The sequence below is a fragment of the Tauraco erythrolophus genome, chromosome 7, assembly GCF_009769465.1.
Source record: "Tauraco erythrolophus isolate bTauEry1 chromosome 7, bTauEry1.pri, whole genome shotgun sequence".
In the NCBI taxonomy this organism is placed as follows: Eukaryota; Metazoa; Chordata; class Aves; order Musophagiformes; family Musophagidae; genus Tauraco; species Tauraco erythrolophus.
In genome coordinates this window covers 29136306-29150267 of record NC_141471.1, presented here as the reverse complement: position 1 = coordinate 29150267, position 13962 = coordinate 29136306, and the positions used below count along the sequence as shown (strand labels likewise).

At 38.8% G+C, this 13962-nt stretch overlaps 1 protein-coding gene across 4 annotated transcripts in view; it reads right to left on the bottom strand.

Annotated features, from left to right (window-relative positions):
* The window catches only part of UMAD1 (UBAP1-MVB12-associated (UMA) domain containing 1), a 79355-nt gene that overhangs the window by 30584 nt on the left and 34809 nt on the right, over positions 1–13962 (bottom strand). For 2 of the 4 annotated variants that reach the window (XM_086614602.1, XM_086614605.1), the window contains exon 3: positions 3301–3365. The exons of the other annotated variants lie outside the window; for them this stretch is intronic. In XM_086614602.1, the coding sequence (XP_086470728.1) occupies positions 3301–3365 (65 nt within the window). The remainder of the gene's footprint in view (positions 1–3300; positions 3366–13962) is intronic. 4 annotated transcript variants of the gene reach the window in all.

The following is a 13962-nucleotide window of genomic DNA, read 5'->3' as shown; positions in this document are numbered from 1 at the left end:
GGATTAAGTGTTATTTTCTGATTACTTTTGTGCTTTAAGCTGGTTTAGTATTTCTAGGAACTTTATTTTAAAGCCAGCTTTGTAGAAGAAACTACACTACAGAACTTGTTTAATTTCGACTTGTGTGTAAACAACATGGAAATGTTCACTTCAACATATTATCGTTAGATTGCTTGATTTTAAAGGTAATGAGATAAATACCATTAAATATTCACAGATTTTTAGTATTTCTGGCTTCAGTACATTAAAACCTTTCTAACCACTGTTTGGATCTTCAATTGCACTTTCACATTAACCAGACATAGCAGTAGAGTTCTGCTAGTGAAAAAAACCTGAAGTATCACCACAAAAAAACACTAGCAGAATTCTTTAAAAGTATCCGAAGAGGAGGGCAGAAGTCGGGGGTTTTTGGAGCGGGAAGAGAGAGAGAATTCTGAACAGAGAAATTTTGTTTACAAAGTCTAAAAAAGCCCCACCATGTTAAATATCAATTTACAAAGACACAAGGGCAATAGATGTGAAAGTACAGTTGATATGTTTTTGGCTGTACACCAAAAAGTGACGTTAACACTGTCCACAAAGCAAAGAGAAAAAAAATTATAATTGTGCAGTATTTGAATAATTCTTAAAAAAAAAAAAAGCCTGCCAGGACTTCGTATCAGATCTTATGATGCATGGAAAAAATGAAGGTCACAGCTGGTTTAACTTTTATCATCAGCTGTTGATGGTGTGGAATTGAATGAGGGCTATGATCATTTATGCCAAGTTATGTCCACACCATACATCAGTCTGTTCCCTAAACTCTGCACATCAACGGCATTTTCCAGCTGAAATCAAAACATTTCAATTTGTCAAAAAAACCCCACCACCACACCCACGTAGGATCATGCCAGCTTCAAGAGCACAAAGGTAGACAAGTAGTTTTCAAAAAAATATTTCTGGTTTCCTGGGATGGCAACCACCCACTTCACCAGAGGCTTTGGGGAACCAGGGGGGTAAGCTGCAGCGGGTTTCAAACTCTGCAGTCAGGGTTTCAAGGGAACTCCAGGCTTATGGGCACTCAGGATCCATGGTGATGTGTCAGCTACGTTAACAGGGGCTACCAGATCTTCTGAGAAAAACCTCCTGATGTTCAAAGTTGAAGGATCACTCGTGGTCTCAGGCTTTTGAGCTTGCAATGTTCAGCAGACCAGAAGCACAAAGGTTCCTGAATTCCCCAAAATCCAATGGGCAGATTGCCCCAGAGGCTGAAGTACAAAATTTTCCAGGTTCTATGGCTCCTTACCCACTTGCTCAACGTCAAGTTTCCAAACAAGTCTGCTCTGCACATGTCATTTTTCTGCGTAACGTTTTCATGCAATAACATGATTAGAATAGAGTAAGTATGGGTTTCAAAACAGAACACACTGAAAACAGACAGGGCCACCCTACAAAAACAAACCACGCACATCTGGTAACTCCCTTCTGGCTACTATTTGAAGAACTGTCAGTCAACCTGTAGTGTGAACACTGTTACCTAAGGGTGAGTTTTCACAACATGGCTGAGTCAGGCTACCAGCTCAGTGCTGCCAAAAGGTGCAGTCCTGCCTCTCCCCTCAGCCCTGGTGCTCCTGTTGTTTTCTTCGTGGTAGCTCCCAGAGTCTCCTGAGGTCTTGCGAGCCACCTGAGATCACTGAACTGGTTAAAAAAGGCTGAAAGAGTTGGGGCTGTTCAGCCTGGAGAAGAGGAGGCTCCGGGGTGACCTTATAGCGGTCTTCCAGTACCTCAAGGGGGCCTACAAGAAAGATGGGGAGAGGCTGTTCAGGAGGGCCTGTTGTGATAGGACAAGGGGTAATGGTTTTAAAATAGAGGGAGGTAGATTCAGGTTGGATATTAGGAAAAAATTTTTTACCATGAGAGTTGTAGAACACTGGAACAGGTTGCCCAGAGAGGTGGTGGATGCTCCATCCCTGGAGACGTTCAAGGCCCGGTGGATGAGGCCCTGAGCAACCTGATCTAGTTGGAGATATCCCTGTTCCTTGCAGGGGGGTTGGACTAGATGACCTTTGAAGGTCCCTTCCAGCCCTAACGATTCTATGATTCTATGATTCTAAAAAAGACAAATACATACTCCTGTTCTTGCTGGGTTAGTTTCCTGCCAGTTAAGCGAGCTAAATCAGAGATGTCAAATGAGCCCCAGGCTGGCACAAGGATGATGGAAAGTATTTCTGCTTCCAGGAGCAAGAAGCAGGATGATCTGTTCTTCAGACGGTTAAGTGGCTCAGCTGTCCTGTGGAAACACACCCTACCATACCACCAGTCTTGCTTTCCATTGTGAAAAACAGAAGGTAGTATTTCAGATCTAAATGTAGTCTCCACTCTAGACATCATACAAAAGAATATGTAAAGTTTCAAAGGTGTGCTAGCACTCACATATCAAAACCCTGACGAAATTCTTAACCATACAAAAAACCCCAAACAATTTATTATATTAGGAAACGCTCCTTTTTGTTATTATCAGTAGGCTATAGGAAACTAGAGACTAATACGTATAGAATCATAGAATCATAGAATGGTTAGGGCTGGAAGGGACCTTCAAAGGTCATCTAGTCCAACCCTCCTGCAAGGAACAGGGATATCTCCAACTAGACTAGGTTGCTCAGGGCCTCGTCCAACCTGGCCTTGAACGTCTCCAGGGATGGAGCAGCCACCACCTCTCCAGGCAACCTGTTCCAGTGTTCTACAACTCTCATGGTAAAAAATTTTTTCCTAATATCCAATCTGAATCTACCTCCCTCTATTTTAAAACCATTACCCTTTGTCCTATCACAACAGGCCCTCCTGAACGTACTTTTAGTTTTCTTCCTTTTCTTCCTAAGCAGTCAACAGTGCAACTAGTTTTCTGTCTTTTGTGTTCTCCTCATGAGAAACTTGTATTCATTTTTACTTTGTCAGCCCCAGGGAACCAGACAAATGAATAGCCACTACACAAAGTTAAACTGCTGTGTTTAAGAAGCCATCTCTGCAAGCAAACAGCATTAGTCTGGATGACAGCTCTTTCAGGACTTCCATAAACTGGCTTTAAGAATTACTATGGGCAAAGTAATTTTATTAAAAATCTGAAATTTTACTTGGTCAATGCAAAGAATCCATCTAAGTATTTAATTTCTTGAAGGTATATTAGTAAAAAAGTAGGTAAGGTCATGCAATTTCTATAAATTCTGTTTAAGATGCATTTACATGAACCCTGAGTATGAGGAATTTTGTAAAGATGAGACCCGAAACAATCATATTCTTTCCCATTTTAGCCATACTCCTTACCACCTCTGTCTTCAACTCGGTACTCAGACAAAAGCGCAGACCAACAATGCCACTCTGCTGTCTCCCTATAAAACAAGCCAACAAACCATCTCATTCCATGTACAAAGGGTTGTGTTACCAGATACCTATTCAGCTGGTTGAAAACTGGCAGATGAAATTCTAGGTCACAAAGACCTGAACTCTTGTATCTGATAGGCAGTCGCTACGATAGAGTAATGATTTCGACAAAACAAGAGAGAATTCAGTTTCCATGATGCAGTTACTGCTTTATCTGTGCTCTACTGCTCACAATCATTATGCAGCCTGATGTGAAGAAAAACTACAAGGAAAATAAATGCAGAGCCGCAAACACAAAATGACACTCCCTTCTTCCTCAAAGAACATAGCCTCTGTCTAGAAGATGATTTTGTATCTTCTTTGAGAAGAGGTAAGGACAGTAGGCTTAGTGTCTAGGGGTCTACACACACAAGCACCACAGCAGAACAGATACCGTACATGGTTGCCATCAGACCAACTCAATGCTGCCAAAACGGGTGGACCCTTCTTTCCTCTCTGCTCTGAGCTGTTTGCTCCTGCCATTCCCCTCGTTCGTTCTGAGGCTAGCTTGGCTCCTCAGGGTGTTTCATCCACTCAACTCTCTAACCCAGAAGAACTGTTTCAGGTGGCTGAATTTGTTCTCACCTTAGTAAGCAGACCTGGCTCCATATCAGATATCTGATTAGTACTGTGTGATGAGACACTAAGAGACAATGGAGCAGCTCATAGATGCCCGAGGATGCGTTTCCATTCACATTTCCCATTTCTGTCTTCCCTTTTAACTTACCTGGCTCCATCACTCAACCTCTTCGAGCCAATGCACCTTACTAGAAAAGCACAGTGCTAACCCATAAGAAAGTTCACAAACTGCAGAAAATGAAATGGCAAGAGTGTAGGGTCTGCAGCAGGATTAAGTAACTGGCCCACCCTCAGGAGGGGCAAAAGATCAGCCCAGCTACATATAGAGCTAGCCTAAGACGAGGTGATTTTCCCAGCGGAGCAACTATTTCTGCATACAATATGATCAATCATTTTGAATTGTTGCCTGGATAAAGATGACGTTGTATGAGACCATGCAAGCTGATCTAAACACTCACCACCACTAAGGGGGGGAATTCATCTTCCCCTCCCCTCGAAGGCCCTGCCCTTGCGGTGACTCTGATGAACATTAGACACTCTGCTTATTAACCCAGCAGAAATCTGCCCATCTTTTTTTCTGGGAATTGAGCCAGTTCACAAAAGTCCAGCAAACACCAGAGTTGGGACAAAGCAAGATTCACTGAAGTGGAGGAAAGTAGCACCTTTGCTTTTGGGTGGCAGCGAGCTGATAAAATCAGATTATCTTCTCTTGGAAAACCGCTACTCGCCAAACAACTCTCAGATGAGTAACATCAGACATGAGAGAAGACAGCGTACAGGATTTAGCCTTTGAGATATCCCACAATACTTAACTTTAAAGCTGCTGTGGTTAGAAAAAATGCCTTTGCTTTACTGTCCTGCCTCAAAGGGATTAATTAGGAACAAAGGCCTCAAACCAGCCAGTCTCAAACTTTCTAAGTAACCTGGACGTTAGAAGACTGTGCCTGTTGTGAGTTTGCTAAAATGTAGGTGTGGTGTACAAACGCACAGAATGTTTTGGTGCTAATTTATTGGGAAAGGGGAACGCCTGGAACATAGACCCCTAAGTTAGGAGATGGTGCTCCTCATACAGCTATTGCTAATAGGCTTCTCCAAAATGTGACCAGGAGGCACCTATGTCAAACATCTGCTGCATGCGCAAGGAAGCATCTTTCCATCCTGTGACTAAATGGGAGGAATTGTTCCCAAGTGAAAACATCTGAAGTTACACACTCCTATAAGCAACCTAATCCATGATTTCTACACTGCTCTCCAACATGAAGGCTAGACCAAACTAGGCAGCTGATCTGAAAGGTTGTGATCAGAATAAAAGCTCTGCTACAGCAAGAAGAGTTTCAGGTGTAGGATGCAAGCGTGCCTCTAAGAGCATTCCAGCAACTGAAGAGATTTGGAGAGGAAGAAAATGCCCTGGCACAAGAGAGAGTCCAACCCTCCCCTAGTTACCTGAGGTCCACCCCATATTGCTGCCACCCTATATGTGTTTTCTTTCAGGCATCAGTGCAGGTGAAATGTCTGCAGTGAAGGAATGAGGTGGGAACAGGGGTCTCTGCCTTAATCATGGGAAGATCCAAGCCAAGGGACAGGAGTCAAAACTTCACCTAGACTTCAGCGTATATGTTGAATGAAAATGTAAGAGAAGGATTCTGAGTTTGCCTTGCTTGAATTTGTTTCTAAATTAATTAAAAACATTGTAAAAAGCAACTGGACTACAAGTGTATTCTGAAGCATGATTTTTTTAATCTGCTTCTATAATCAATTTACAGTTATAGTTGCAATCAAAAGTAATGAAAATGAAATACATCTTAGAATTAGTGTCTCTTTATTACTGTCCCAGAATCTGAAATTAAAAGCTCAGGATAGATCACAGAAACATTACTGCTGTATTAACACCCAATCAAACCTTTCCAAAACTTTGTCACAAGAGGTGTCGGATTTAAGAAATGGGCTCTCAGTAGACACATGCAAATAATGACTTTCTTTCACCATCTTACTTCTAATGCATGGGTGTCAGGTGAGCATATCCAAAGCTTGAATCCCCAGCAGCATATCAGAGAATGGAATTCAGAAAACAACCTGACCACCTTTTGATCTACCACGTGTGAGCTTAAAATATCCCAGCCCTACCAACACTCTCAGTGTTCCCAGGGGTCCAGCAGGAAAACAGGATTATTTTCTTATCTCAACCCACATGGCATGGATTTATTTACCTGTATTAACCTGAGACCAGGCTGTTCCCGTCTGAGGTCTGCAATACCTACCATTCTCCTAGCTTGCTTCCCACAAAACTAAGTGTCATTTGTGCTAATCGGTGCCAAGTGAACCAGAAACGAGAGAATGGCAGGGATCCAGCTGACTCATTAATACCAGTGTAACGGATTAACCCTTTTACATTGTCCTCCCACCCCCCCCAATTAGTCAGCATCAAAGAGGTTTGAGACTGCACACATTGGAAACATAAAATGGGACAAAGTGTTTGAAAACAAAGGAGAACATCTAGGAGCAACATCATGTTCTGCCACAAGGACTGTTATCTTCATATTACTTGGGCATAGTATTTTTTAAAGTTAAGCTAAACTTTATGTAAAAGACAGCAAGAGAATGGTATAGCGCATCTGGAGAGAGCGAAACATTTGATCAGTATAATTAATCCATAACAAACTTGTCACATATATGAAGAATGTGTAGTTCAGCATGAAACATATGACTAGCCACTCCAAGTTCAAAACAGTTATTAACTGTGACTATAAAATTACTACTAAATGTTAAAACTCAACCTTTTTTTTTTTTTTCAACATATGGGCAGCACTTTTTGATTTGTGATGCGAAACAAGATATTTTGGTTTAGTCAAACACTGCTATTTAGAAAAATCCCTTCTAAAACAAACTGCCAGTCTGAGGTTTTACATTATACGAGATGGAACACTTATTTCCCCAATATTTACCCGCTTTAAAAAGTTTTTCTAAATGAGTAACTGCCATAACTGCCACCAAAGATTAATGACCCCTCTTCGGTGCCTCCAGTAGCGTTCTACTCTATTCGATAAAATACAAGCATTATTATTTCTTAAAACAAGCGTATGTATAAACATGTGACATATAACACACCCCAGAAAATTTCAGAAAAGAGTCCTCAACTATATTCATGATAATGTATTTGGAAAAGTAGGGCATTTCTCATTATGCAGTTATATACACACTTCACCAAAACCTGGATTATTGCACTGTATAACCTGAATGCTAATGCTGAAGATTTAAACCCTGTTTATGCAATATACGTAAGAACATCTCTACAGATAAAATCTTTCATCGTGTAGTAAATTCTTGCCTGTATAAATGCTTCTCATCCTTTTAAAAATTCAGTTACAGTTTAGTGAATATTCTGCTTTTAAGACATCCATCCAGCATTTATATTTGCTTCACATAGTCTGTCTCAATTATACTACAGCTGTCTCATAGGGCATAGCTGGCCATCTCCATCAGGAACAACCACCACAGAATGCGAAGTTCTTGATTAAAAGCAAATGGTTTTGTGAGCCAAGCTAAAACTACCGCAGCTGCTCCATTTCACAAACCAAGTGCCATTCAGCTGGGAAGAATGGCACCGACTCTGAATTGTTCTTCCCGAGAGTTTTCACAATAAAACAAACCACACTACTTCCAAATTTTCAAAGACTTTTTTTAAAAAAGTCTTCACTATTCTGGAAACAAGTGTTTTCTTTTTACTTTGAGCTTTTGATTTCTACGTCAGTGTTCCTCTATGAATAATAAAACAAAACCAAAACCAACCCCTCCCCCAGGCATACATGTAACACATGGGTTCCTCTAGATACTTTAATGACCATCTACAGCAAGTTTGCAGATATATTAAATAGAAACTGCAATGTTCAACTTTAAAAAAAAAACACAACAAAACCAAGATACTGCTCACCAGTCGATCACTACTGAAACTGTGAAATATCATATTCAGTGACAGAATAACTCATCATCATAGTTATTATTGTTGTTGCTATTGATTTAAATTAACACAATAATTTAAAAATCATAATTTCCTTCATCAAGACAAATATCAATCAACTCTGATCACTTGCTCTCCAAGACCATACATTTCTCTACAATATACGAAATAAAACAATCTCATTACAGTCAAAGTGCAGCGAATTAAGTCATAATATGTAATTTGGATGAAAGACATGTTTAGTACAACTTGCAACGCACAACTTCTGTATGAGTCCAGGAAATACTTTACAGCTAAGTTAACTTTAGACTTCAAAAATAGTGAATGGTTCGTCAGATTTTGGGTTTTTAGTTATTTGGCTACATGAATTTATTTGATGTCCTCAGCCAGAAATAAATGGATGTAGCTGAAAACTGGTCATTTTTTTCAAGTGAAAATATTCAGGAGTTTTCCTTAAGTTAATGTTGATTGACGCAAAAACGAGAACGAACTCCTTCAAGGTGTTTAAATTCACTCATTTCCAGTAATGCAAAAAAAAAAAGCTGCATTCCATTAAGGAATTTTCTTAAAATATTGCTGTGGCTTCACTATCACCATTTCATTTATTTTGCCTTTATCCCTACTGTACTTGAGCTAGATAGAAACACCAGGTTAGGTATAGACTAGACATTATACAATGCTTCAGCATATTACAATTTTTAGCACAGAAAAAGAGGAAAAAAACAAAAAAACTTAGTCTACCTTACTTTTCATTTTACCTTAGGAGTTGGAAAACGTGTGATTTTGTGTTGCAAAATGAGGATTGCTTTTAGACTACATGTATCACTGCAGCTTTTTTGAATTATTACAAGTAAATTTTATGTATGTGTTGCTTTTTGATGTAGTCTGAGAGTAATAACTCAGGATAACAAATTAACAACACTCAATATCTTTTATGTATTTGTTAGAAAATTCTCCATATTTTGAGAATAAACTAGTTGATAGATTTGGCTTCATAAGTCAATACACTCCATATGAAAAGGTTCACAGATTTGTAAATTGTTTTTAAAGGCTTTTTAAAATATTTTCTATAAACAAAAAAAAAGACACTGTGAAAGACGAAGAGAAGGTGAATGTTTATCTGCAAAAAATACTTTCCAAATTCAATGAGAAGACTGCTTGCTTTCATTCTGAAAACCTTATATTCCATAGTACAGAACTGATTTGTTTAAGGCCTTTTTTGTTTGCTTTTTTGTTTTTTCTGTAGGGAAGTTCTGACTAAGAAAAATAAGGATTTATAATGGTCTTACTGCAGCTCCTGTCACAAGTTATTGTGTCACTTCCAGGTTTTTATTTTGTTTAGTTTTTAAAGTGTTTGAGGCAGCTAAATTCAGCACGACTTTTGAACTTCTTGAAGTAAAACTACTAGTTTCATTTTAGATGTTACTCCTTAGTAACTGTCATACAGCATGTTCACTTTGGGAAGACTGGAGTATAAATAGTGTAAGCATTGAAAATTCATATCTTCTAGGAGCAATGGTTCACAATTTGAATCCAGTTGATTTTTACTCTAGTGTACACATTTATCCCAAGAAATGAATCCTGCCCTACTTCGGATTTTCAATTTTGTTACTTGAGAAGACAGGGAAGCCACAGGCTGTCTGAAGGCCATGCAAAGCAGCAGAGAGAAGACTTCAATTCGTTACGGCACCCACCAAATCCAGGTCAATGGTCCTGAATGTGGTGATGCTCCCCAGCCCTTCCTCTAATACCAAGTGTTTCTGAAATTCAGGTATTTGAATTACATGCACTTCTCTAAACACTGCCATCCAGTCAAGAGACGGTGTTTAAAATTTTCCCCAAGTAGTTCCCAGAAATTTTCAGGCCAGATTAAGAATGAGAAAAGCACACAGAGCAGTGTTCAACATAACGCACACAACAGCCCATCATTTAGCCTGGTCTTCCAGGAGGAAGAAGCAACTGATTTCAACCAAACAACACAAGGATGTAAGTCTCAAAAATTATTAGATCTTCACAGATTTCACGGAAAAGGCAGCTGTGCAGACAGAAATTAGCTTCCAATTGTAGAAAAACCTTCAGCCAGATTTTGCAATAAATCACGAGGAAAAACCTCCAGGAGTCAGGACTGCAACAATTCCAGCCCTCCCAGAAACAGCAGTGTAATTCTCACTCTCAGTAACTTTTCTTTTTTGAGTGTTTTCAGAATAACTGACATACAAGGAGCAGGGCAGGGAAGAAGGAGGGAATGAGTGGACCTACATATTGCACCTATATTAAGTTTTTTTTTTCCAGTTTCTTGAAAAAGTCATTTCTCATTGCACTAGATCTCCTCATAATAATGACTACTTGAAAGAGTTCCAGGATCCTTGTCTCCTCCAAGCCCTCCAGTGTTTCTATAAAGAGGCAAAGTTACTTATTTGCTGGCTGTTTCCTCCTTTGAATCGTTTTTTTTCAATCACAGGTGGGCCTAGGCCTTGTATCAGCAGGAAAACATCTCACTTGAGCTCATCAGGGGAGAGGGTGCAGGGGAGAAACCATTACAAGTTTTTAAAGAAAAATCCATTTAACGTCTATTAAATTATGTGTGCATATCTCATGTCACCATTTTCTTATGGCAACTGAATACTTCTAGATGGGAGAATTAGAAACTCAAATAAAGTCTAGTCTTTATAATCTATAAATGTTTCATCAAGAACATTACCTAGTCTAGAAGTTTTTAATTAAAAGAAATGCAGAATCAGCTTTAGGATGAAAATTAAAGAAAGTTGTTTTAACCATACAGAGTATTATGAAGCTTCTTTTGTAGTTTTTCATTTTGATAATACTTTCCAATTCACTCAGACAGAAGACCTGCTACTACAGCAATGTTAATAAGATAAATCAGATGACATTCCTTAAGGGCTCAAAGAAAGTTAGTAAGGAGCATGTAAACTAAGGTTGAAAATCAAAATAAGATTTCAAAACTTTTTTTAAGCAACATTTTCAAATATATATATATATTCTTCATACATAGCTGCTTCAAAAGAAAGCTAAATTTAGACTTTTAGACATGTAAAATAAAAACTAACCACAATCAATATACTTTCACGAACACCAAAATGCACTATGCATATACAGCAGTCATTGTGTTAGTCATTTAGCAGGTCTAAGAATTTGTACTGGTATCACACGGCTATAAAGTACCTTTTCTGAAATCCCAACTATTTAAGATTGACAGGGATTTTGTGACAAAGTGCAAGGCACAACCTGCAAAGTCCTAGATGAAAAATAGGATCACAATCACAAATAAGCAGACCTAAGAGTATTTCAAGGGGTGAGAGGAATGTGTTTGGATTCAGTTCCCACTTTGATAAAATACCCTGGCAGTATGGAATCAACTGGATACCATCATAACCCTTGTTAGGAAGTAAATCTTGATAAATGTTTTAAACAAGCTAGATACATGTCATTTACTATGAAAAGCAGTAAAATCCCAAGCAAGTAAAATCCCAAGCAAGTAAAATCCCTCCCACTTAGATTATTATATTTTAAGGTTGAGTTCTGACTGATATAATTCAGGATTAAAACCCTTTAAATTACATGACCCCTTTGTTCTCAATCCCATAAATTTGAAAGTGACAACGCTGATACTGACATTTGAAAGAGTATAATACCACCAGATTCAAAAGTTACAACATGTTTTCCATTACAAAAACCCCTCATAAAAGTCCTTTTCAATGTGGACAATTGAAAGAGATAATTTCAAGAGACAACAGACTAGTCTCAGTACTACAACACTAATATTATCAATAAATGGATATACATAGCAAAGCAACATCACTTTCTTCTTACTGCAATGGACGATTTTCCATATTGTATAACGCTTATCCTCTCTTTCCCTTTTTATTGATCTTCTATCAGGGATTGCAACATTCAGGACATGGAGTACTTTAGAGCAATGGCTATGTAGAAAATCAGGATGTGTTTTATATCTGCATTATTTTATTGATAATGATAAGGTGATAGAGTTTTTATTTTTCTCCACGCGAGCAGTTACTGATAAAAGTTTGTTCTGAAAGGCAAGTCTAGAAATAGGCACTGTGAGTGGAAGTTAAGAAGCTCTGAGACAAGACTGAGGGGCTGAACTCACAATATATAGGACAGCAGAGGAAAGCAAAAATTCACAGTGCCTTTGTAACATAGCTGCATGTGAAGACTTTAGTCTCGGTTATGCGACGTCACCATCCTGGACAGGTTTCACTTTCCAATTTCACAAAGACACTCATCACTCAGTTTGCACAGAGACCTCCTTTCTCCAGCACTAGATCAGTGGCCAACTGGCTTCTGCACATTCTCATTGATTCTTCTCACCAAATTGCGCTGTTTCAGAGAACTGGCATGGGCTGATTTTATCACAGCACATCGTAGAGATTAGAGAGGTGAAGTAACTAGTGCACAGAATCAGCAAACACTGTCTGCAAGCTCCCATTAACTAATAAAACATTTGCTTAGTGATCAATTTATGTTTGAAGTCTCTTCAGTCTAATGAAGCATGCAAACACGAAGCTACTAGTTTTGAAAGGATTAAATGTTTAATTTAAACTATTTATTTATTTATGGTACAACAGAAAAATGTACAATATTGCTGCTTGGGCCCATGTAAAAAGTTAAGGCAAATGGGAATCAAACATTTGGGAAGACCGTGTTCCTTTGGACTATCAGACATTGCTTAAATTGGCTTCACTTGAGGCAATATTGTCCTCTGAGGGCTACCGCTAGTGGAACAAAAAGCCACCTCTTCATTCAGTACCTTTTGTTTTATTTTGCTCTTAGCGAAGCTCTTCTATGCATTTTTGTCTCAGTATGGCACTTCCTTTCTACACTCCTGTTACTATGCTCCATCTTTGCTCAAACATTTGTTGAACGGCAGCAGAACATCTTGCATTTTACTGAAACTCAAAACACATGACCTCGGAACGGTATCTCAAGCTGATTTTAACGAGTATTTACCTGAAGTAACATGATTCTGTTTCGTATAAATTATGTACCATGCAGTCATTCCTAGCCTGTAGTTTTAAGACAGCTAAGCCAAGGTAAGACCACACTAAAAGAGACGGTCCTTCAAACTGACTGCTGTTCATCTGTTGCTGGGCAACAGAGTTCAGTTATTAAGCAGGCAGGAAACCCCAAAGCATAAGGTGGGGTGGGAGGGAGGAGATGTGACTTGTTTTTCACCAGCTTAGTGAAATGAATCAAATCATAGAATCGCAGAATGGTTAGGGCTGGAAAGGACCTCAAAGATCATCTAGTTCCAACCCCAAGAAATCAGACAAGTGGCTGGAGTGACTCAGGTGCAGTGACCTGTTCAATGAACTCATCAGTCCTATCTGCACCTTAAGTGGAAGCCTCTTGGGCAAAGCCTCAATGGATTATTCTCCCATTATCCACAAATTATCTCTCCTCTTTTTTTAAACAGAAGCATGTTATCAGAATGGCACTTGAAGCCAGTAATAGGCTGTGCCTCAGAAAGAGGGGGAGTGTGAACACTGACGGACATATATTGTAGATTAACTAAAAATCAGCAATTCACTGAGCTCTAAAATTTCATCACTTACCACACATATTGCAACACCCTTTATTGCACAAAGTTTTAATATGCAAATATACCAATCAAAAAGCACCATGTCTTTGGCGCTAGAAGTCAGCCATTTTATGTTAAGTATTTGTGATGGGTATCTCCAGGGGCATATATGAAGGGTTGTTTTCAAATTGTTCCCCTTCCTTTGAAATTATCCCTAAGTAGAATGTTTCTTTAAAATTCTTTGCAGCAGAAGCCGCTGGCGTTTTAAAGTTGCTATGACAGAGTAGTATCCCCATGGAGAAAAAAATTATTAGAGCTCTGCTAAAAATGAAGTAGGGGAATTTAGAAAAAAAAAAATCACTTCATGCACGTCCAATAGAATTCAAAGTCCTTTTTAAAATTGCAGCCTGGGATTTAGTATGAAATGTCACATTGTGCATACCCTAAATTTCATTTGCATCTGACTCAATAA